The 25,109-nt window shown below is 38.4% G+C and overlaps 1 protein-coding gene across 1 annotated transcript in view; it reads left to right on the top strand.

Moving 5' to 3' along the window:
* LOC124616405 (acetylcholine receptor subunit alpha-type acr-16-like) overlaps positions 1 to 25,109 on the top strand; it is a 333,255-nt gene that overhangs the window by 114,509 nt on the left and 193,637 nt on the right. Inside the window, exon 11 of the mRNA XM_047144709.1 lies at positions 600 to 709. Coding sequence (XP_047000665.1) covers positions 600 to 709 — 110 coding nt within the window. The remainder of the gene's footprint in view (positions 1 to 599; positions 710 to 25,109) is intronic.

The following is a 25,109-nucleotide window of genomic DNA, read 5'->3' as shown; positions in this document are numbered from 1 at the left end:
CATGTGAACTTAAACCAGGACTCCAAGCTCTTCTTTCTCACTGTTTTTGGTATACGTACAAAATGAATGTTGCTAGTACAGCTGTACGTTGTGTACACGCCACTGGAGACCACACATGTACACGTACACCTTTACTAGAACGAAATCACGACTTTTGTACGACATACATCCCAATAAAGTGCACCAATCTCATGGTATAACATTCAGTTCACTTTATCTATTTATTGACGTCTTACTGTATACTTACGTATTATCTATCCATGCATGGCTTTACGTATATGGTGAAATAAGCTGTAATAAACCGGAGGCTCTGGAAGCCTTCCATTATCGTTCAATAAAATTTTTCTATTAATGCGACTTTGTTAGATAATTTCTGAAAGTAAAATGCACGTTATTCGAATAAAACATTTGAGAGAAGTGTGTAGGCATGACGTAAATGTACTGTCTTCTCCGAGTATACTTAAACTGCAGTCCTTAGTCTCTCAGTAGTTTGGCTTTTAAAACTAGTGTCTAATTAAACAGACAAACCTTGACATTCTACTATTATTTGGAGTCAAGAAATACCAGAACGTATAATAACAGGAATTCCCATTTTACAGGTACATATTTCAACTGTATCATGTTCATGGTGGCGTCTTCCGTAGTTTCGACGATACTCATTTTAAACTATCACCATAGGAATGCGGACACACATGAAATGTCGCCGTGGGTAAGTTTTTCTGCGCAAAGACTTAAGGCACAGTATTTTGTATAGGAAATATGTAACATGATAGCTCTAAGTTGTATTTTTTAAATATGATTTCAAACAACAATTCACAAATTTATCTCATATATGTAAAAGAATAAGATTTTTGATGTCGTTGTTAATGTGTGTTGTACACTTTCTCACGACAGCCAACTACCAACGTAGTGTTCTCGGATGTTGAAAAGTGAGAGATTGTTTTTCATAGATGAGAATAGTGTTAAAGATCCTCTAAAGCTTGAATTCTAACTTTTGTATGACTCAACTTGTGAATATGTAGCGAGAACTTAATATCAATAGTTATTAACGTGTTAAAACGTAGTTATCTCTTTCACATGTCCTTTGCATGTATATATTTGTTTCACATCTGGTGACGAAAGTAGTACATTAAAGTGTTTCCCACAAAAAATAGGAAAATATCTCTTTAGTACGACAGTGAAAAATTCTTTGGTGAAATATGAGGAATGAGTAATAAATAAGAAGGAGAACGCTCATTGTATTGATGACATGAGGCACTGAGCAATAAGTAAATCCACAAACACGAATTGAACGTAGCATCTAAGCTTCTACTACAGAACTACATATATTACTGGAACTGCAGTCCGTTATATATATATATATATAGGGTGAGTCACCTAACGTTACCGCTGGATATATTTCGTAAACCACATAAAATACTGACGAATCGATTCCACAGACCGAACGTGAGGAGAGGGGCTAGTGTAATTGGTTAATACAAACCATAAAAAAATGCACGGAAGTATGTTTTTTAACACAAACCTACGTTTTTTTAAGATGAAACCCCGTTAGTTTTGTTAGCACATCTGAACATATATACAAATACGTAATCAGTGCCGTTTGTTGCATTGTAAAATGTTAATTACATCCGGAGATATTGTAACCTAAAGTTGACGCTTGAGTACCACTCCTCCGCTGTTAGATCGTGTGTATCGGAGAGCACCGAATTACGTAGGGATCCAAAGGGAACGGTGATGGACCTTAGGTACAGAAGAGACTGGAACAGCACATTACGTCCACATGCTAACGCATTTTTATTGGTCTTTTTCACTGACGCACATGTACATTACCATGAGGGGTGAGGTACACGTACACACGTGGTTTCCGTTTTCAATTACGGAGTGGAATAGAGTGTGTCCCGGCATGTCAGTCCAATAGATGTTCAATGTGGTGGCCATCATTTGCTGCACACAATTGCAATCTTTGGCGTAATGAATGTCGTACACGCCGCAGTACATCTGGTGTAATGTCGCCGCAGGCTGCCACAATACGTTGTTTCATATCCTCTGGGGTTGTAGGCACATCACGGTACACATTCTCCTTTAACGTACCCCACAGAAAGAAGTACAGAGGTGTAAGATCAGGAGAACGGGATGGCCAATTTATGCGTCCTCCACGTCCTATGAAACGCCCGTCCAACGTGTACCTCACCCCTCATGGTAATGTACATGTGCGTCAGTGAAAAAGACCAATAAAAAGGTGTTAGCGTGTGGACGTAATGTGCTGTTCCAGTCTCTTCTGTATCTAAGGTCCATCACCGTTCCCTTTGGACCCCTACGTAATTCGGTGCTCTCCGATACACACGATCTAACAGCGGAGGAGTGGTACTCAAGCGTCAACTTTAGGTTACAATATCTCCGGATATAATTAACATTTGACAATGCAACAAACGGCACTGATTACGTATTAGTTTATATATTCAGATGTGCTAAGAAAACTAACGGGTTTCCATTTAAAAAAACGTAGGTTTGTGTTAAAAAACACACTTCCGTGCATTTTTTTATGGTTTGTATTAACCAATTACACTAGCCCCTCTCCTCACGTTCGGTCTGTGGAATCGATTCGTCAGTATTTGATGTGGTTTACGAAATATAGCCAGCGGTAACGTTAGGTGACTCACCCTGTATATATATATATAGGAGCTATACATATTACTGGAACTGCAGTCTCTCTCTCTCTGAGCCTGGCTCGCTCATGAGGTAAAATAAGTGCTACATCTTACGCAACTCATCCTGTATAGACAATGAAATTTTCATTCTGCAGCGGAGTGGGCGCTGAAATGAAACTTCCTGGCAGATTAAAACCGCATGCCGGAGCACGACTCGAACTTGGAACCTCTGTCTTTCGCGGGCAAGTTCTCTACCGCATAAGCTATCCAAAAACGACTAACGACGCGTCCTCACAGCTTAACTTCCGCCAGTGCCTCGTCTCCTGCCTTCCAGGCTTCTGTAAGCTCTCCTGCGACACATGTAAGACTGGCAAAGACTGGCAAGGTTCCTGAGTTCGATATATATATATATATATATATATATATATATATATATATGTGTGTGTGTGTGTGTGTGTGTGTGTGTGTGTGTGTGTGTGTGCTGAAATGAAACTGTCTGGCCGATTAAAACTGCATGGCGGACCGAGACTAGAAATCAGGACCCTTGACAGTCTTACAAGTGTTGCGGGAGAGCTTCTGTGAAGTCTGAATGGTAGGAGACGAGGCACTGGCGGAAGTTAAGCTGTAAAGATGCGTAGTGAGTCTTTTTCGAATAGCTCAGGCGTTAGAGCACTTGCCCGCGAAAGGCAGAGATCCCGCGTTCGAACCTCTCTCCGGCATGTGGTTTTAATTTGCCAGGAAGTTTCATTTCAGCGCCCACTCCGCTGTAAAGTGAAAATTTCATTTTCTATACAGGGTGATTCGCTTAAGATATAGCACTTATTTTATTTCGTGAACGAGCCAGGTACAATATACCGAAACAAAGTTACCGGAGAATGATGGTACGAAGAACGGCAGTCAATTCTGTTCTACGTTTGCTCTTTTTATCAACAGCGATATTGAGGCAGCTATAGATTTTTTTAAATGGAACATTATACTTTTTACCAGCATTTGAAAGCTCTGGAAATGACGAGTAGAATGATATAATTTCTGTTAATGTTGGCCCTGAAACTTTTCGCAAAAATATCCTAGAAATGTGCTAAAATTGAGAGCAAGGCGGCCGCTATCACCTTTTACTGTTCGAACATCGCCAAGTGGACTCTCTTGGAGCAGTCTGTTCAATTAAACATGAGCATGTGCACACATTTAAAATAATTTTCCTAAGCGTCTTCTGGTGCTTTAGAAGTTAGTGTATAGTTCCATTTACAAAAAATCGTAATTGACCGAATGTCCACGTCATATAGAGGGCCGAAAAGAAATACATTTTACAAAGATTGACGTAATGTCTTTGGGAAAAATGCGCCATCACTTCTTGAAACACATTTGTTATTGTCCGTCTTGATTGGATTGATTTTTTAAAACAAGATTTTAAATATATTTATAAATTTAAGTGTTATTTATATTTTAAATACATTTTTAATAGTATTTTAAGAAATTAATGCAATCAAGATCGACAACAAGAAATCTGTTTTAAATAAACTCTGTGCTTATTGCATAAGCCAAACTTCTTCCTGCATATAAAGAGAGAGGCCCCACTTCGCACTGTTAAAACTGAAATAGCCGATTCTGACCCAGTTAGCATTCAGTTTTAACATATTTCTAGAACACTTTCGTAAAAAGTGTCACTGCCATCAGCATCAAACACCATATCACTATACTGGTCTTTTAAAGAGCCTGCGAAAGGCGTTAATAAAAAGTATCTCGTTCCAGTTAAGAACACAATACTTGCTTCAGTACCTCGTTTGCTGTAACAGTTAAAAGTATTAACTATGAAACAAAATTGTGTGGCCCTCTGCATAGTGTCAATGTTGGAAATCTAGTTTAGATAATTTGAAACATTCGCGAAATAAGAGTTGGGTTACGAAATCATGTGCGTATGTGTGTGTGTGTGTGTGTGTGTGTGTGTGTGTGTGTGTGGCGTACGTGCGCGAGCACTCATTGGGTAGAGGAATTCGAACGGTGAAATACAATGTTCATGTTCTTATTTATAAGCTTGTACACTGTTGAAACACTTCAGCCATGATATGAGTGGTTGTCTATTTTCAGTCCACATTATGTACTTATTGGATCATTTAAGATTTTAGTAATTTATAACGTTCAGGTCGTTGTTTACGTCAGACTAGACAGTCGTTTTTGCAATATAGTCATCCATATTTTCACATAATAGCTATAGTCTGGGAGACGAGTCTTTGGTATTGACAGCTCGGTAGCGTCTTTCCGTTGCCTAGCGACCGCAGGCAGGCAGCCAATGACGGCCTGACTTTGAGCGGGTAGCAAGGGCCACGTTGCCGCTCTGAAACCGGGTCGCGCGCGCTTATGAAACTTACCAGTGTCTCGCGTGCACGCGGTGCGGTCGTTCGTCGTTTGTCTGATGTTGAATTTGCAGTTTATTTCGTTTTTGTTGTTTTTAGTTTTCCTTTGTTTATGTTTCGTTGTAAACAATGTCTAGTGCGGCGGGTAGTACCAGCCCAACACAAGAAGTGAAACGGAGGAAGAAAAGTGTGCTACACACCCAGGCCCGTGAATTCGTGCTCTGTGAGGGATTACTTTGAGAAAGAAAAGGACAAAGGTGGGCCCTTGATTCCTGTTGTTCAGGTTGTGAAGAGAACTGCAGCAGCATTGAAAATAAGTAAGAACACTGTTGTAAAGATAGGGAAAGAACAGTATAGTGTAGATTGTGACGAGAGTGGCACAACAAAGCTGCACACACCAGGAAAGAAGCGACCGAGAAATAAGCAGGTGACAGCTTTGGACGATTTTCAGAAAGACGCTATTCGTCGTCATATATACAGCTATTATAAGAGAAGGGAACATCCCACTCTATCTAAATTACAGGTGTCGCTTCAGAAAGACAATCTTTTTAAAGGGAGCAAATTTTCATTGCGTACAGTGTTGAAAGACATAGGCTTCAGCTATTCACTGTTTAACGGACGCAAAATATTAATGGAAAGGACAGATGTAGTTGCATGGCGGTGCAGATTTCTGCGCAGGATCATGGGTGTGGAATTCGAAAGTATAGTGTGGTTAGATGAAACTTGGGTCAATGCCAGCCATTCTTTACGTAGAGGCTGGAATGATGGAACGTCCGAGGGGACAATGGCAGTGCCTGTTGGCAAAGGAGGGCGTATTATTGTCTTACATGCAGGAACATCGAAAGGTTTTGTGCCAAACTGCTTGAAAATGTTTCGGTCAAAAAAGACGGGAGATTACCATGAAGAAATGAACAGTGTAGTATTTCAAGAATGGTTCGAGACATCGCTTATGACGAATCTGACAAATCCATCAGTGATTGTTATGGACAATGCGCCTTACCATTCCGTTGTTCACGATAAGGCACCAACTTATTTCAGAGAAGATTTAAGGAAGGCGGAACTGCTCGAAATTGTGGCACAAAAGAAACCTCAATTTCCAACACATGTAATTGACGAGATTGTTAAAAGGCACGGGCATGAAATCTTTCGGCTTCCTTCATACCACTGTCACTTCAATGCAATTGAAGGAGTGTGGGCACAGATAAAAAATTACATTGCTGCAAACAATAAAAAATTCACGATCTCTGAAGTGGAAACTCTCCTTCCAGCAGCTATCAATAAAGTGACAAGCGAGACGTGGGCTAAAATTGTAAACAGCACTGCAAGTGCCATCAGAGAGGCGGCCAAAACCGAAGGGGTTGTGGAAGAATGCATCGAAAATTTAATTATACATCTGGGAGAGAGCAGTGATAGTTCGAGTAGTGCTGAGGAAGACAATGTCAAATCAGATTCTGACAGTGATGTGAGTGGTGTTTTTCCATTACAGTAACTACAACGTATTCAGGAATGTAAGGAGGGAGTTTGCTATCGATCTACAACCAGATCATCATATTGTGAGTAATTTCTTCAGATTATAACTCTTAATACACTGACCAATTATTCTGTAGCTTGTAGTAGAACAAATTAATAATGCTAATACTTAACAATGGAAACCAAAACTGCTAATGTTCAACAACTTGCGAAAATAGTTTTCATTTCAGTTGTGAAGTTTAACGAATAACTTTATTATGTTTCAGCATCTTAGACACTTGTACTAAATAGCTCTTATCAGTTTTCGAGTTAATATATTTCAAGCATCAACTTTAAATAAATTCACGCGTACCAATACGACTTGTATTTTGTTTCGCTTTTATTTCTGCTGCTAGAGAACGCGTGTAGCAGACAGGGCGCCGCGTGCTGTGAGCCACGTTCGGCAACAGCGCCGTCTGCCCGCCGGAACTGTCAGTACCAATCACTCGTCTTGCTTGAAAGCATATTATCGATTTACGTTACAATAAATCTGGTACAGTAACAAACCTTACGCTACAATAAGAATATGGGAGAACAGAAAGGTGAAAGACGAAAGAAAAGTGTAAAAGAAAGATATGAATGACAACCTGTCTAAAGTTCAAGCAACGAACAATGTGGAATTTTATCGAATGATGTAAAGTGGCGGAATGAGATACGAAGAGTATTTGTTATAGTAGTTAAGCCAGTAATTCGGAGGTGAAAGTGGAAAAATATTTATTATTTTGCTAGTATTTAGAAAAACAATCTCTTTTCTGTGATCTACTAAAAAATTACTATATACCATTTACTCACGTAATTTTCTGTACCACTATACTTTTAATTAAGAGTATTTTAGGGTAGATGATGCCTTATCAGATACAGGAATATAAAGAAATGAACTTCAAACGTATTTGTTACCATATATGTTTTGAATGACACAGAGAACAAAGAATTCGAAATAAATGCGTAGTTCTTCTCCAACCGTCTCTTGTGGACAGCTTATAGAATATGAACATTAATACATCGTAATGAGGTCTAGCGTGCTGCGTATTTTAGAATCCGCTCGGTCCAAGGCGTTTTGTCACGGTCCGTGGGGCTCCCTCCGCCGGGGTTCGAGTCCACCCTCGGGCATGGATGTGTGTTTTATCCTTAGCGTAAGTTAGTTTAAGTTAGATTAAGTAGTGCGTAAGCTTAGGGACCGATGACCTCAGCAATGTGGTTCCACAAGACCTTACAACAAATTTCCAAATTTCCAAATTTTAGATCTGTATTGAGTTCACTTCAAAGCAGATAATATTCGTAGAGCGATTCCTTCTTTGTGACAGTAGAGACAGAGTTCACATCAACCGTTATAGACCTATCTGAGGGCGCTAATTATAATGATTACAGTGGTTTTATGATATTCTTCCGCAACGGCCCAGGCCTAATTTACGGGCAATATGAAGTGGCAGTAAAATCATCTACCAATTCTGCCAAATGCTATTGATCGATAGGCCTGACACACAGCAACAGCTATGGTAGGCACTCAGTAACTGTCACCACCATAAAAAAGAAAAGCTCTTGCATTTATTGTGCGTGTAATCGTAAGTAGTCACACACACGCTGATTGAAGACTCGCGCAATCGTGGTTAAATTGCATAAAATTATACTGATGTATGTCATTAATTTATGTGGGTTACTACCGTCTTTTGCGACTGTGTTAAAAATCTTATTAAGACCAAACGCGTTTCACTTTAAAGCACCTTCAGTGCTCACTGTAACAATATGCCTTTTCTAATAATTTTGTTTGCTAGGATCATGCACAGTTGTCGTGCCTGAATTTACTACTATAAACAGTATTACATTAGTATCGTTACGCAAGGTTTTATTATTTCTTGCGTCATTCTTGAAGTTTTTTTGCACATACTGTCAATAACACTAAAGTGTGTAGTGAAAATCCACTGCCATCTCGCCATTTCGCGTACTATGTTTTAATATTGTTGGCTGCATACGCCTTTTGTTTTATGTTGGTGGTAGTAAACGTTGAACGGCTGGTGGCATATTTCCATGCTCTTTCATGTTCTTTATACCTTATAAAAAATATTCTGCTGGTCTGCCCTAAGTATAGAGCATCACAACAGTTACATTGGAGTTGATAAAGGCCGGATTTTTTATGGGTCTAGTGTCATGTTAGTTATTTGGACATTTTTGTAGTGCGTTATTTCTTTGGTGCGCTGTTTTATTCCTTGTTTCTTTAGGACGTTCCCTGTTCCGCGTGTTTCAATATGTGCATGTGTACATCTTTCCTGAGGCGTTTCTGTGTTGTGTCGTTGCTGTGGAGTGCTTTTGTTGTTGGTGTCTGCACGTGTTTGTGGTGGATGTTGTGTGTCTATGGATTTGTGTGGTGTCTTTTTTTTTGCTCCTATGATTTTCTGGATTTTTGAATTCAATTTTTAACTTGAAATTCTTGCTATTGCTTATTTTCGCTATCTGAATTATTATATCCAACACCTTATTACAGCTGTGTTGTCATAGTGGCACTCTGTTTAGTCTCTGGAAATTATATCTGAGAGCTGTTTGTTTTTGGGATTCATGTAGTATTGTATCTGTTGTGGTGTTTTTCCTGTAAAAGCTGAATGAGTGTTGGTTTTGTCTTGCATATATCTGGGAAGATTACTGGACCTGCTCTTACTTTCTCGAAAGGGCACTTCACGTTTTTTTGTATTGTGTTAATGTCTCTGTGTAGTTTTTCCGTCCCATTTACTGATTTGTCTAACATTATAGTATATGCTATTTTCCTGATATTATTTTCTGGAGTGTTCTTTCTTCTGTTCTGTCCATGAAGATATTTCCTAACTTTCCTGAAATGGGGGATCCCACTCATAACCTTTCTTATTGTAAGAAGAATGCTTTATTGTATTCAAAGAAATTTTGGTCGGTAAAGAGATGTAGGAGTGTACTTATCTCTGTTTTTTAACTTTTGTAACTGGCTCTAAGTATTTAGGTCGTGTTCTACTATCCTGATTGTTTTTCTGACTGGAATTGAGAGTACACGTTGTCTATCTCAAATGAGACAATATAACTGTTTCTGAAATATATAAGCCTTTCCGCTACGGTCGCAGGTTCAAATCCTGCCTCGGGCACGGATGTGTGTGATGTCCTTAGGTTAGTTAGGTTTAAGTAGCTGTAAGTTCTAGGGGACTGATGACCTCAGATGTTAAGTCCCATAGTGATCAGAGCCATTTGAACCGTATAAAAGCCTTTCATGTTGTTCATTAGTTCTTGTGTGCTTTTCACCCTTACGTCGTTTTGTTTTTTATGCTGTTGTGTGAGTACCTCTAACATATGTCGGGTGAGGATGTATGCATGCGGGTGCTTTTCTATAATGTACCGTCAGTACCACACGAGCATTTACTTTGTGAATTTTACCTAGATCTGGAGTTTTGAAGCATTAGGTTACATACATCTCATATGAGCTTTTGTTCTGTCATCAAGTGTGTGTTCATTTGATGTAGAAAACATGTGCTCCACAATCCCAGTCAAAGGAACAATCAGTTAGCAAAGGAACTTATAAAAGAAACAAGCACATTCCTGCATTTCATTTCTGACCAAAACTACTTTTAATTTAATAACGAATTGTATTTGCAAGAAGAAGGATTGCCTGTTGGAGATAAGCATATTCCCACCGCTCGTTACCGACCAAAACTACTTTTAATTCAATAAAGTATTCTTCTTACAAGAAGAGGTTTGCCAGTGGGATCCCACATTTCACGACAGCTATGAATTCATCATTACAGAAGAGGGAATGTTTCAGAAATTAGTACCAGGAAAATATAATATACTATAGTTATGGAGGTTCATCGATGACATCCTCATCTTGGTAGACGAATCAGAATATGGGATAGAACAACTATCTACAAACATAATCACAAAAACATAAAGTTTGCTTTAGAGAAAGAACAAGCAGGCTCAAAAAGCTTCCTAGATGTAGCCACCACAAAGAATAACCGAACATTACTCAGCATTTACAGGAAAAATACAACAGACACATCATCTAACCACCCTCAGTCCCAAAAACAAGCAGCTCTCAGGTGTACGCACCTCAGACTGTGCCACTTGACAAACACAGCCATAACAAAGAGCTAGACGTAATAAATCGGATAGCAAAAAATAACGGTTACCAAGAATCTCAGATTACAAAATTGAACAGGAAAAATCCAGAAAAAAGAAAAGAAACACCAGCACCACACAACACAAAAACTCAGCAGACAAGCTGGTGCACACTCAAATACATAAACAGACTGATACACGACATTAGGAAATCCACAAGAAATAAGGAGTGAAAATAGAATACCAAAGCATTAACTCAATATAGAAGTGTCTGAAGAGGGATGATGGCCCAGATGTATACAAATAATTTGGCATTTACCAACTTCAGTGTAACAGTTGTGATGTTACATACTTAGAGCAGACCAACAGAACATTTGAAATAATGTACAAAGAACATGCTAGAACATGGAAATGTCGCAGAAGCCGTCAAATTTTTGCAGAACATCAACGACACGAAAATATTCACACTACCACAATAGAAACCCACATGAAAGTACTCAGATTCAAGAAAAAATATCTCCTACCCTATAAAAGAACTTCCAAATTCAAAGAGCAGTAATACACTTTAAGGCACAAACAACGACACACCATGAAGATGTTACCCTAATAGCATGAAAATCGGTAGATGTAACGATTTGTTCAAGAGAAAGAGCTTCACGAATTGAGCAAGTGAATAACGCACTTATGCAAGCAGGAATTCGGGCTGGAAGTGAATAATATAGTTGACGGATGTACCACTGTGACCTATCGTGCCAATTTCTGTCCAATTGGCGCATATCGTGCGAAATTCTATCCAAATGCTACGTTAAATAGTCAGAATGCCGATCCGCTTTTAGGGCCCTACCCATAATGCTCCAAACGTCCTCAATTGTGGAGAGATCCGGTAGCCATGCTGGCGTAGGTAGGCTTTCGCAAGGACGAATACAAAAAGATAATCCCGCTGTGTGCGTGCAGGCATAATCTTGCTGAAATGTATACCTAGAATGGCTTTCCATGAAGAGCGACAAAACGGGGCGCAGAATAACGTTGATGTGCGACTGTGCTGAAAGGGTGCCTCAGACGGCACCCCAAGGGGGTCCTATAGTGAAAAGAAATGGCATCCCAGACAATCACTCCTCGTTATTGGGCTGTATGGCGGGCGACAGTCATGATGGTCTCCTACTGCTGTCCAGTGTGTCTCCAGGATACTTATTTGCTGGCCATGAGGGCACAGTTCGGAGCGGAACTCTTCACTTATGACCAATTCTACTCCAGTCAGTGAGATTCCAGAAAGAAGATGTGTCTTAAAACACCCCAGACAACGGTTGGATAGCAGCCTGACTATCACCCACCATAAGAGCTGACATCCAAGAGTGATGTTCGGCTGTGACATTTCTTTTAATAATATGAGTCCTTTGACTGCCATCCACGGCACCCTTATCACTCAGCGGAACTTCGACAATGTTCTGTGCTTCGTTTTGTTGAACGCATGATAAGCCTTCCTGTGCTTACATTTCAGCAAGATAATGCCCGACAGCATATGGCGAGAGTTTCTATTGCCTGTCTCCTTGATTGCCAAACCCTACCTTGGCCATTAAGGTCGCCGGATCTCTCCCCAACTGAGAATGTTTGGAGTATTATGGGGAAGGCCCTCCAACCGCCTCGGGATTTTGACGATCTAACGCGCCAGTTGGACAAAATTTGGCACGACTTCCCTCAGGAGGACTCTATCAATCTGTGCCAAGCTGAATATTGCTTGCATAAGGGCCATAGGTGGACAAAAGCTTAGCCGACTTGTTCAGTGGGTGAAGCGCTCTTTCCTGAATAAATAATCCAATCTCATGAAACTATACTGATTTGTTTCTCTGTAAATGTACATCACAGCTACCGATAACCGTCCCATTCGAATAATTACTTCGAAATAAGTCGTTTTTTTCGTCTTAGGTTGTAGAAAGGAAATAAATAATAAGAAAAGACCGACACATTAAATGACCAAATGAACAGTAGCAACCAAACGTTATTTAAGCTAATAAAACACACGGTAAATAAATAATCACCCGCTAGATATCACACAGATAGTATCACATAAACTAGGCATAAACCAATCCTAGATCATCCACCACTGAACCATAGTAAAGCAATAATTTACACACGTAGAAGTTCAACAAAAACAAACTCTCTCTCTCCCTCTTTCTCTCTCTTTCTCTGTCTCTCTCTCTCATACACACACACACACACACACACACACAAGCAAGGATGCATCATGCCCTTAAAATAATTATATATATTCGCAGGCGTGCGCGCACACACACACACACACACACACACACACACACACACACACTCACGCAGCAATAGCAAACACTCCCGATATGGCCAAGACAAACCAAAACAGCGACGCAACCCGCAATACCAAAACGAAGCACACGAAATGAGGAGATGGCTGTGAACCTTTACAACTCGCAGCCAGGCGTGGTAGCCGTGACGTCAGAGGCGCCTTGCCATGTTTTGCGCTATTCCCCCCGTCGGAGGTTCGAGTCCTCTGTCGGCGGGCATGGGTGTGTGTGTGTATTGTCCTTAACGTAAGTTTGTTTAAGTTAGATTAAGTAGTGCGTAAGCCTACGGACCGATGACCTCTGCAGTTTGGTCCCATGGGACCTTACCACAAATTTCCAAATCACCAACGTGAATACATTTGCTGTTAGTGAAAGTGCTGCGTGCGACCACAGAACGTGAACGTGAGCGAAGTTAGAAACAAAAAAATTGTGCGTAACGCACAGATTTAATACTTTTATAGTAGTAAGAGAAAGCATGAGAACTGTTGGTGATCCTAGCAAACAAAATAGTAAAAAAAAATCCGTGTTGTTACAGTGATCACTGAAGATGCCTTACAATAGAGCGAAATACGTTTAGTATTAATAAGCCTTTTATTCCAGTCAAGAAAGTGCTATATAATTTGTATAACTGCGAAGAAAGGAGGCCATAAAACAAAAAAACAACATATGTATGTTATGGACTGAAGCCAGTACATTTTATGGGATAATATAGTCGTTTATGTCAGAAGGACTCAAAACCTTGTGATTCTTCCACGGAGACCTTTAGTCTATGTGAGAAGTCTACATATAATGTGAGATTTTTAATTTACAGTCTATTTCGTGTGGGAGACTAGATTATAACAAGCCACATGCATCTGGCACAACAACATCTTGTCCTAAGTCTGCTTTCTATCTTTTGCTTATTTTAAAAACCGTTGTTCTGTTCGATTTATGGGTGTGGGATAATGTTGCCGCTAAGAGTACGTACGGAATAAAATAACGAACTCCACGTAAACTTGGGTCAAGTTTATGACGAAACAAACGGTTTTAAGATATATCTACAAATGAAACTACATCTTTAACCGTGGATCCTCTAAGTCTGTGGTAGGTGGTACATTTTTTGTACTGTAGACTAAGATTCCCTCTCTTACTACTTACAGTCAGTGTATGGGAATAATTATTTCTTATGCTCCTCTTTGTTAACTGTTGGTAGTCGAAATTTTATCTTCATAATCTGTAGTCAATGAATACGCAGAGAACAGAGGAATATTCATACTTTCTGCAGGTTATTAGTATTTTCCAAATACGTTTTTGCGCGATAAATAATGTTTTTCTTCGAGCGTCTGGCAGATAAGGTTTTTCAACGTTTCCCACCTACCTATTTCTAGACAAAAAAAAGCTGGCAACAATATTCGAACTGTCCTCTTCATACGCTCGATATCATCTGCCAAGGGACCTGATATACAGCCACTACGCGACTATTATGCTAGTACAGGTCGTCTTAGTGCTTTATGAACAGTTTCTCTTGCAGTATTCTTGTGTTGGTCTTTTCGGTTTTTAATATGTTGTAACTTTCGCAAACAGACTACAGTACCAGTCAATCGTAGTCACTACCTGTTTCATCTAACACTTAGTTTATGAGGTACCTCCACTTCGTTTAGTTACATATTTGTACTAGAAATCTCTTGTATGAGATACCTGAATCTAGTTGTGATTCAGTAATCGTCTGGTCAAGGATAATGCTTATTTACGGTAGTGAACTACCGAACTACCGAAGGAGATAATTGCTTGTCTGTGCGAAAGGCTAATATTTTTCACGATCTAACGGTACATTTCTACATTTTTTTAATCGGCTAACACTTCTTCATACACAACAGTGTTATGTGTAGATGGTCTGAGACTGCAACTATTACTTTCAGCTGTATTACTAATATGTAACATAAACGATGGGCCTGTTACACTTACCTGCGGTAGACCGGATATCAATTCTGTATCCGTGCGTGGACATTTAAATAGTCTGCTAGACACAGAGTTAAGTTCTTCCGCATTTTTAAATAGGTAGAGTTGATCTGTACACTTTTACAGTGTCTGCAAACAGTTGTCTTCTCAAACAGAGCATTTAACTTGCAATTTCTGTCAGACTCATAGACCTTTCCGAGGTTTAGTGATTTCAACTGATAGCTTTGTCAAAGATATTTTCTTGAATACGGCAGTTGATTTTTGGCAACGTCCATTGGGTTTTCTTTGTCGAGGAACGTTGAGTTGCTATTCACTTTGCTGTTACCTGTTTGAATCCCTGTTCTGTTGAGTGTGGGGAATAATTTTCGTGGCACTGACAGCGCAAACACATGACCACAATATGTATAGATCTAAAAGAGGCCCATTCTTAACATTTTTCTACAGTAGCTTTTTGAAGGCATTCCGTAATGTTCTTCGTTAGCCAAGAGCTTTTCACTTGAGTTCTGTCTGTCTTCAGCGTTGGGATTTGACGTATACCCATTGTGTGCTTTCTTAAAAAGATTTCTGATAATTTATATAACAAAGTGTGCCTCTATGGGTTTTAATTTTTCTCTTCAGAACATATTCTCCAGAACCTTATCCGTCATACATTTGTAACTGAGAGACAGTTCGTTTATTTATTTATTTACTGTTCGAAATGAATAATTCTATATTTGTCAGAGATTTGTAATCACTTTCTCCTAAATCATTTTACGAGCATGCAGATATTTTTTCCTATTTTTGTAGTGCTTCGTACCTTTCGGGTCCATTGTGGTTACATCTATTTAATGATTCCTGATTCTAGTATGTATGTGCAAATCCTTAAAGAGGCCAAACCTGTTTGTAGTCAACAAGCCTTATGTACATGCTTGATATATAGGAATGCAAATCATCTGCTCCATCTACTTAACAGAGAAACCTAATATAGTAACTTTGCATCACCTATGAAATTTTCTCAGCGATTGTGGACTGATCAGAATCCCCTAAATATTATAGGAGAGGTACTTAGTAGTGAATAAAGGTTTTCTCAGGCATTCGGAGCTGTTTCTTACGTGAGTATAATGGATAGTAGAAGAAGCCAACTGGAACAGTTATCATTTCGATAGTTGTTCTTACCCATATCATGTATGCTGGCTTCATACCACAGCTATGTTAAATAATCTTGTTTTGGTAAACAATCAAGTGCCACCCTTTTTTGTGAGTAGTCATGTTTGATTTGAAAATCTTTCTGTTACCAGTTTCTACATTTAACCAAAACAAAGTGATTGGTGAGTTACAGACTTTTCCAAAACTGCTACAAATTGTTAACTTTTTAAAAAATTGTTTAACAATCTTCATCCACAAAATTATTCTTCGTTCTAAAGAGTATCGTGTTATAAAGTAATGAAGCCACATTTTGGCCACTTTTGTTTGTGTCCCACTTCAGGGTTTGCAATATTGAGTGTTTTAGGCCACTTGCATGCGATGGGGGCCAAAACGCTGGGTCATTGTCTAAAGCTTGAATTGTAATACGACCAGAAGAATTTGATCGAAAGTAATTGAGGCTGCAATAGCCCACGAGTTTGCTCCTACAGCTTGTCGCCAACATCTTAGTATTGTGATCTCTTGAGAACATTTCCTTAGGTATGATGTGATTGTGGTGTCACTGCCAGACACCACACTTGCTAGGTGGTAGCCTTTAAATCGGCCGCGGTCCGTTAGTATACGTCGGACCCGCGTGTCGCCACTATCAGTGATTGCAGACCGAGCGCCGCCACACGGCAGGTCTAAAGAGACTTCCTAGCACTCGCCCCAGTTGTACAACCGACTTTGCTAGCGATGGTTCACTGACAAAATACGCTCTCATTTGCCGAGACGATAGTTTAGCATAGACTTCAGCTACGTCATTTGCTACGACCTAGAAAGGCGCCATTATCAGTTACTATTGATATTGTGAATTATGTACCGTCAAGACCGACGTTCTTCATTAACGGATTAAAGTTAAGTATTCCACCAGCTACGTCCGTTTTTCTAAATTCTAATTTCCTTGTCCTGTTCCAGACCTCACGCCAGCCTGCGTGAGCTAAAACGCGTGCCTTTCGGCCTCTAGTAACCCAGTGTTGGCTCTCCTGCCAACCAAAACAGTGATGATCGTGAACGCACCTGCAGTAACACTTATCCTGGTGGTGTGACTAGTAGCCTACAATAAAAGAAACTCTGCGTGCTTTCCATACACAGACAACTATAATGGTGCTCCTCAGCAGTTAAATACATCTTTCAAACATTTAAAGAACCCTGCAGCTTGCAACCCGATGGCATAATTCTAGAAATCCACAATGTAAGTCATCACACGAATACCGAAGTTTCTATCTTATGCCTTTCAAATGAATTAAAATCGAAGGTCCTTAATCAATTCGAGGAAAAATTTTACAAATTATGGTCTGTGTTGAAACACCATCAGCAAATTACTGTTGTGTCCGCACTTTCCGACACTGTCCAAATAACACTGGTTCAAATCTTTCCTGGCTATTTTATCATTGAGATGGTCGCTATTTATTACACTAATCAAAGTTTCTTAAAACGTAATTGAATTCGTATGACAAATCACCATTGCCATTTGACCTTTTGAAAGATCAAGACCTGTTCTTTTGTTTTAACATTTATGTCAATGTATTTGCACATTTAATTATAATAAATAGTGCGGAAACGAAAATGGATCAATTCCTGAAGGGATTGTTGTGCAAAGTAGGATAACTAAAATACATAAAATTCTTTGGACTCTTTTGATTTACGTGAATACTTCAGTTACCAGACCTGTATTTCGTAGTAATATTATCCACGAGGAAAGAATAAAATTTAGGCAGTTAGCCAGCATGTTTACACAAACTAAAAGTACAAACTTATCTCACCAGTTTTTCGCAGATCTCATTATGAATCCCACTGAGGGACTCGTTTACTGATTTGCTGTCGACTGTCTACAAATGTCTTCCCATTTTCAAATCATTTCGTTTACAACGCCGATTATCGAAATCTATTGTAACATGTTTGGGTTTTCTCGTCATATTCACTTACATAGCTCCATTACACAACTAAATTTGTATCTTTTGTATGTGATAAATCTCCCGAAATGGTCACATCCAGTGTCTGATTGGGTATATAGCTTACAAATAAAGCTTTTGTAAGTAAGAGACCTTTTATATTCACTGATTAGGCGAATCTGTAGGGCAGATTCCTTTCTTTGTTGCCTTATGCCTGCACAACTTACTTTTCCTAACTACCGTAAATTTTATCAGAACTGTTACTTGCGACACAGCATAAATCAGGAATGTACTCTTTGCATATTCCCAGAATTTATTCCATGGAAACGTTGGTATTTTGCTGATATTTCTATGTGTGTCAGTCACAGAAATTCTGATAAAATTTAATTTATCATTCTCTGTGAGTAATCGTTATCAGTTAGGACTACAGTTGTCTGCAATTTATTCAGTTTCACTTTATGTGTCACTATCATCTTTCAAATGTAACTGTAACCAGAAATATATGACTACCAACGATTCACATAAAATGGAGATTAATGTCTTTTATTCTTGTTTCTTGTATAAATGCATTAGCTGAGAACCCAATGTTGCCACTGTATGCATTTATTCCACCTTCTGTCAGCCTTCTCCTTCTTCCTTTTCTGCTCAGCTCCTCACCTTCCTCTATCTGTTCATCTGCTCTTCCCGTCTCTGTCCATTTGCTACTTTTCCCTCTGTCCATCTCTTCCTCCCCCTCTAAGTCCATCTTCTCCTCCTTGTCTCCTTTTCCCCACTCTCTCTGTTCAATTTCTCCTCCCCCCATCACTGTCCATCTCGGCCTTTGCCTTTCTCTGTCCATCTTCTTCTCTCCCTTCTCTCTGCCCATCTCCTCCTCTTCCCTTTCCCTGTCCATTTCCTCCTCGCTTCTCACTGTCCATCTCCTTCTGCACCTTCTCTCTGTCCATCTCCTCCTCCCCTTGTCTCTGTTCATCTCCTCCTCCTTCCTTCCTCCCTCTCTATCCATCAACTCCTTCCCCTCTAGCTCAGTCTCCTCCCCCTATTATTGTCCTCCTCCTATACCCATTAATTGTGCATCTCCTCTTCCTCTCTATCCGCCCCTCTCTCTCTTTCTGTCCATCTCCTCTTCGCTACCTCACTATCCATGTTCTCCTCTTCCATTTCTCTGTCCATCTTCTTCTCTCCCCTTTATCTGTTTCATCTCTTCCTCCTCCCTTTCCATTTCATTTCCCTCCTCTCTCTGTCCATCTTCTCCTCCACCCCCTCTGCGCACACCCCTTCCTCCCCTGTCTCTGTCCATCTCCTTCTCTTTTCTCTCCCCATCCATTTGCTTCTCATCCTCTTTTCACCCCCCCCCTCCCCATATCTCCTTCCCACTCCCTTTAAGCTAATCTTCTCCTTCCCATCTCTTCCTTCCCCATCTGTGTGTATATCCTCTTCTCTTCCTCTCTCTGTCCATCTACCTCCCTCTGTACATATTCCCTCCTCATTCCATTCTCTATCCATTTCCTCCTAGCCCCTCTCTCTAGCCATCTTCTCTTCCCATGTCTCCATCCATCTCCTCCTCTCCCTCTGTCTATATCTTCCTCCCCTCTATCTCCTCCTCTCTCCTGTAAGTCCACTCCCTCTCTCTGTTCATCTCCTCCTCCACCACCTTTCTGCCCACCCCCTCCTTCCCCTCTATTTCTTTATCTCCCCCTCTTTTCTTCCTCTGCCCATCTCGTCCTCCCCTGTCTGTCCGTTCCTTCTCCCTCTGTCTTCTCGTCTTTGCTGTTTATCTCCTCTTCCCATTCTTCATTCATTTGCTACTCACCCTGTCCCTGTCCATCTCCTCCTTATCCCCCCCTCTCTGCCCACCATCTCCTTCCCTGTACCTCACCATCTCCTCCTTCCCCCTCTATCCTGTCCATGTTCGTCTACCTTTTCTCTCTCCATGCTATCACCACAATACCAGTAGGATATTCCTGGTTTTTACCCTCACAGCATTTCTTTCCAGATAGTAAATAATATGTGTACCATTTTTGGCTTAAATAAGTCCAAGATTTTGGAAGAGCGTTTTACCTATGGCTTTGCCTGTGTACACAAGTCACATATATTTCACATATATACCATAGATATTTCATACATTTCTCACATAATTGTACACTCTGCCAACCTGTATCGCTAGCGAATTTCACCCTGGAATTTCGTTTTCACTCTGCTCAATGTTTATGACATCATATCTCCTGAACTATGTGTCATAAAGCGATATAATTTTGTAGGTGTATTCGGTGGAAAATGTGGATACTGATTTCAAAATGTGTCATGAATGCTATTAGTAGTAGAGAACAATAAATTAAAACGTCATGCTTGATATGACAGTTTTACAGCATGAACAACGAAAATGTAGTATGTGAAAAACTTTTTACCTTTCATCATTTTTGTGGAGATTATCAGGGAGAAAATTTTTGTAAAGGTTTGAAATAATGTGTAAACTTCATTACATGTTACTAAGTACTCTTATTCTCAGACATTCAATGAATAACATTGGGATATTCATACATTGTGAGCTACACTTCTTCTTCACCCCTAGCCCCTGAGGATTCTTTCTAGACAGTAACTGATACATTTACAGAGTTGTGTTGAAATCAGTCTTCTTGTTTGGGAGGAGGTGTGGAACATACATACATATGCACATACATATATAAGTACATCTATTTTTATTATATGTTAGGATTGTAAAGTCCTATGTGTCAAATTTTCCTCAGACAAGAAAAAGCACTCAGTAAAAACATTTAAATTAAACATACAATGGTCTTTTATTCATATATCTTCAGCACATAATTCCCTCTCAATTTTTTACTGTGTGTGATCAGATGAAAAGAAGGCTGTATAAAACGAGAATGGAAACAGGTTTAAAAATACTAGCGGAATTTATTTTTAATTTTGTTGTTACTGATGTACCATTGTTAAATTATATAGTTAAAAGTGTCACTACAGTGTGTATATGGAATTTTGTGCAAGCACTGATGATTTTTATGTGAAGAATAGTTCCTAAATTCAATACCTAATCCTTTATCTTAACTGTTGAGAAGTAGTGGAGGAATAGTGGTGAAGATCATTTCAAATACTGATGTTCATACCAGGTGGAAATCATTTCTTAATTTACATACCATTTGCAGTACATTGCTGCCACTTGTAAAGAATTTGCTCCATTTTGTTTGTTACACCACTTACTGACCTGAATAGTTTATGGTTCTGATAGAAGTATTATGATGTCTGATGCACATATAACACTCATCTTTGTAGATAGTCATCTACTACATATTAAGAAGATTTTTAATTTTCAGCTCTTCATTCATTCCTTTACTGAAGGATAGACCACATTGCTATACTATCTGCAAGTATTCAAATGTCCCAAAAACTTGCATCATGTCTTGATCTTGATGTCCTCGAACAACATCGTTCTCTACAGTCCGTTTGGTTTTTTCCCTAACACCTCACTGTCAAACATATTTGTGTGTTTTTATGTCTATATATACATCCCACGAACTTGATCTCAAATATTCCACTCACTGGTGCATCAATCAATAAAGATGCTGCTTCCTTTTTTGCTCCCCTCTTTCAGATCCTTTTATCTCACTACAAGAATTTTTATAGGTTTACTGAATATGTTATTGTATTTTCAAAAATTAGCATTTTACAAAAGTTATGTAATACAATACTTTCTCTGCAATATAAATTCATGATACATATGTGTTGTTTATGGTCTCATTTATCCAAAATCCGAAAAATTTTGAAGTTCTCATAGACAGAAGTTTATAGCAAGGACGTTTTCAGTAATTCTAGAAGAACTGTCAATGTTCTTTAAAATATAAGTATAAAGCAATAAATAGCAATAATACATTTAACAAATGTTGAACATGTTTGTGATTGTAAATACTAAACAGATGATGCATTTCAGCAACTAAATAAACCTCCATTATTCAAAAATTCCAAGATGTTGTAGAAACCACAGAATTTCACATTTAATCACAAACATACAAATCATGATGAAGAACAAAGAATCCACAGTCAAAATAGTCATATAGATGTTTACCAGGGTACATAGTACTTAGATTCTTCAAAAGTGGAGACTGTACGTATGTGGTTAAAGCTTATCATGCAGAAAAAAGTTTTACATGAAACTATTTTAAAATATTTTATAAGCTATTCCTTTTTCAAAAGGAGTAATACTATAGAAATTATAGCTGCTGTTTCATGAGTATTCCATTTATTGTTGCCTTACATTGGCTGCCTGTACTTATAAACTTACAAAATTCTTACTGATGACAGTTTTCCTTAGAACCCAGCTGCATACAACAAATATCTAACTTGACTTCACACTGTGTTACTGTGATCCTACTACATGTCTTCTGTCTCTAAAAGCTAATTATTTTTTAAACATTTGAGTCTGTTGCTCATCTAGACAGTTACCAGTTCCTTTTCCCAGGAATAAATACCAGTTATCAATTCTAATACTGTTGGTCTATGTCCTTGCATTTTTATTGGGCTCCAAATATACTTTCAATTTATTTACATGCACCAAGTGGGTGATAAGTTGGATAGCAGTGTCTGTCTATTCTATAAATGAAATTATCATTTTTATAATTCTGATGATTCACATAAATTAGTTTTCATTGTTTTCCATAGCTATCATGGCTCAGTTTGTAGCTCCTTGCTTTTATCCTCAGCAAGTCACAGTTTGGGTTTCAGAAGGATTTCTCTACTGAGAATGCCATTTATATGTTCACACACCAGATATTACAAACATTAAATAACAAAATAGCACTGGTAGGTATTTTTTGTGACATATCCAAGGCATTTAATTGTGTGAATCATAGTATGCTTCTAGATAAATTGAAGTTATGTGGGACTGATGGTACAGCCAACCAATGGCTCATGTCATATCTAACCAAAAGAATGCAGAAAGTTGTGCTTAGTAGTAATTCAACAAATGGAATCCAGGGACATAATTCTGACTGGGGGAAATCATGTTTCTCATATACGTAAATGATCTACCATCTAATGAATATCAAGCAGAATTAGTCCTTTTTGCAGATGACACCAGTGTTGGTATCACTCCCAGTGTACACACAGAAATGGAAGAAATGGTGAACAAAGTTCTCAAAAGTATCATTGACTGGTTTTCTGCGAATAGTGTCACCCTGAATTTCACAAAGACATTTCATATTCAGTTCTGCACCTCTATGGGTACTGTACTGGTGAAAAGTGTAGCAAGCTGTGATGAAAAAATACACAGGGTGGAAACTTCAAAATTCTTAGATGTTGATATTAATGAGAATTTAAATTGGAAAAAACACATTTTGGAATGCCTAGAACAACTTAGTTCAGCCACAGTTGCACTTACGAGCATAGCAAATTTTGAAGAGAGAGACATCAGTAAGTTGACAAATATTGATTATTATCACTCAGTAATCTCATATGAAATAATGTTCTGGGGTAATTTATCTTTCAGAAAGAAGGTCTTTATTGCCGAGAAACCTGCTGTAGGAATAATATGTGGTGCTAAAGCACGATAATCTTGTAGACATCTGTTTAAGAAGTTGGGCATTCTGACTATTGCTTCACAGTATATTTGTTCCTTCATGAAGTTTGTTGTTAATAATCCACTACACTTCAAAAGGAGCAATGGGGTACATATTTTTAATACTAGATGAAAGAATAACATTCATTACTCAACATTAAAGCCGTATTTAGCACAGAAATGAGTGCACAACGCTGCAAAATAAATTTTTGACCACTTAACTTGTGATATAAAATGTTCAACAGGCAGCAATGTAAAATTTGAAAATAAATGGGAAAAGTTTCTCCTTGTCAACTCCTTCTATTCCACAGAAATATTTCTGTGTTTGTAATGTGTAAAAGGTGGGGGTAGGAATTGCTATCTCAACCTGTATCTTTTGTTTTCAGTTCAGGGAAATAAATAATTACATGGCGATGTTTAGAGTACAAATAGATGCATAAATTAATTTGCAATATGAGTGTGAAAATGACTCATCCCACTCGTTGACAACTCCTTCTATTCTGTAGAAGAATTTTTATGTTTGAAAACTGTAAATGGCGGTGGGTAGGAATAGCTAACTCAGTCTCCATATCTTGTTTTCATTTCGAGGGAAAAAAATAATTATATGGTGATGTGTAGGGTACAAATACATGTAAAAATTAATTTGCAATATGAATGTAAAGTGACTCATTCCACAGCATCACGATTTATCGAGCAAAGTGACTCATGGAACATGAATGTAACTAACTAACTAATTAAATTTTAATTTAGACAGTCCCAATAAGCTAATTTTCATATTGTAACACCTAATAACCCTTGTCTTTTCAAAAACCAGCACTTCGAGTTATTTGATAAAATTTGGCAGTTCATTGTTCCAACCTGAATCAATCACTTAATGTTATTAGAATTAGAAAAAGTTTCACCAGCATTCCCTTCATTGAAACTGGGATGTGTCATAAATTTCTCTCCTTGTTTTCTGGATCTATTATGTCATACTGTACAGTCTTTGCTCACTTTATTTTTAAGATGTCATTTTCCAAAGACATTTTGTTGTAGGTAAGTTTACTTCTATTAGATGACAGCTATAGAAATACATTATCACAAACATTCTGATTTGTGATCGATCAATAACTAGCTATTCCTCCAAATTTTTACCATTTACTGATACACTGTTAATAGTTAATTTTCTCAGCTTAACACAGATTAAGTATAGAGTGGTAATTTGATACAACTTGCTGTCTTACAGTGAAGGTGAGGTCAGAATTGTTCATCTAATGCCTTTGATAGCAATTTTTCTTCATTTTCTGTTCATCAGCTTCATTAAAATTTGAGCCACTGGAATATCAAACAGATTCAGTAATAGTTCTACGCTCAGTCACAGAAGAGTTGTTTTGAAATTGAACAAATAGAAGTTTTGGAAAAAATAACTACAAGGGAATTTGTTTGGTATTTATTGATGCCACATATGCAGACATCTACTGCCTACAATTCTTCTTACATTCATGAATTATGCACAGTTTTCTACAATGCTAATCTCTTATTAACACTTACAAATATGAAAGCAGAACAGAATTCATAAATGTGTAAAGTATCTCTAATTATTATTATCATATTATTTCATATGTGTCAAGAGGGTCCAGCTGTATTCGTTGTATCAGAAACATATCCAAATGTCTTATTTT

This window comes from Schistocerca americana, chromosome 5 (genome assembly GCF_021461395.2).
Source record: "Schistocerca americana isolate TAMUIC-IGC-003095 chromosome 5, iqSchAmer2.1, whole genome shotgun sequence".
Classification (NCBI taxonomy): domain Eukaryota; kingdom Metazoa; phylum Arthropoda; class Insecta; order Orthoptera; family Acrididae; genus Schistocerca; species Schistocerca americana.
The sequence above is the reverse complement of the archived record's forward strand: the minus strand, read 5'-3'. Positions and strand labels throughout refer to the sequence as shown.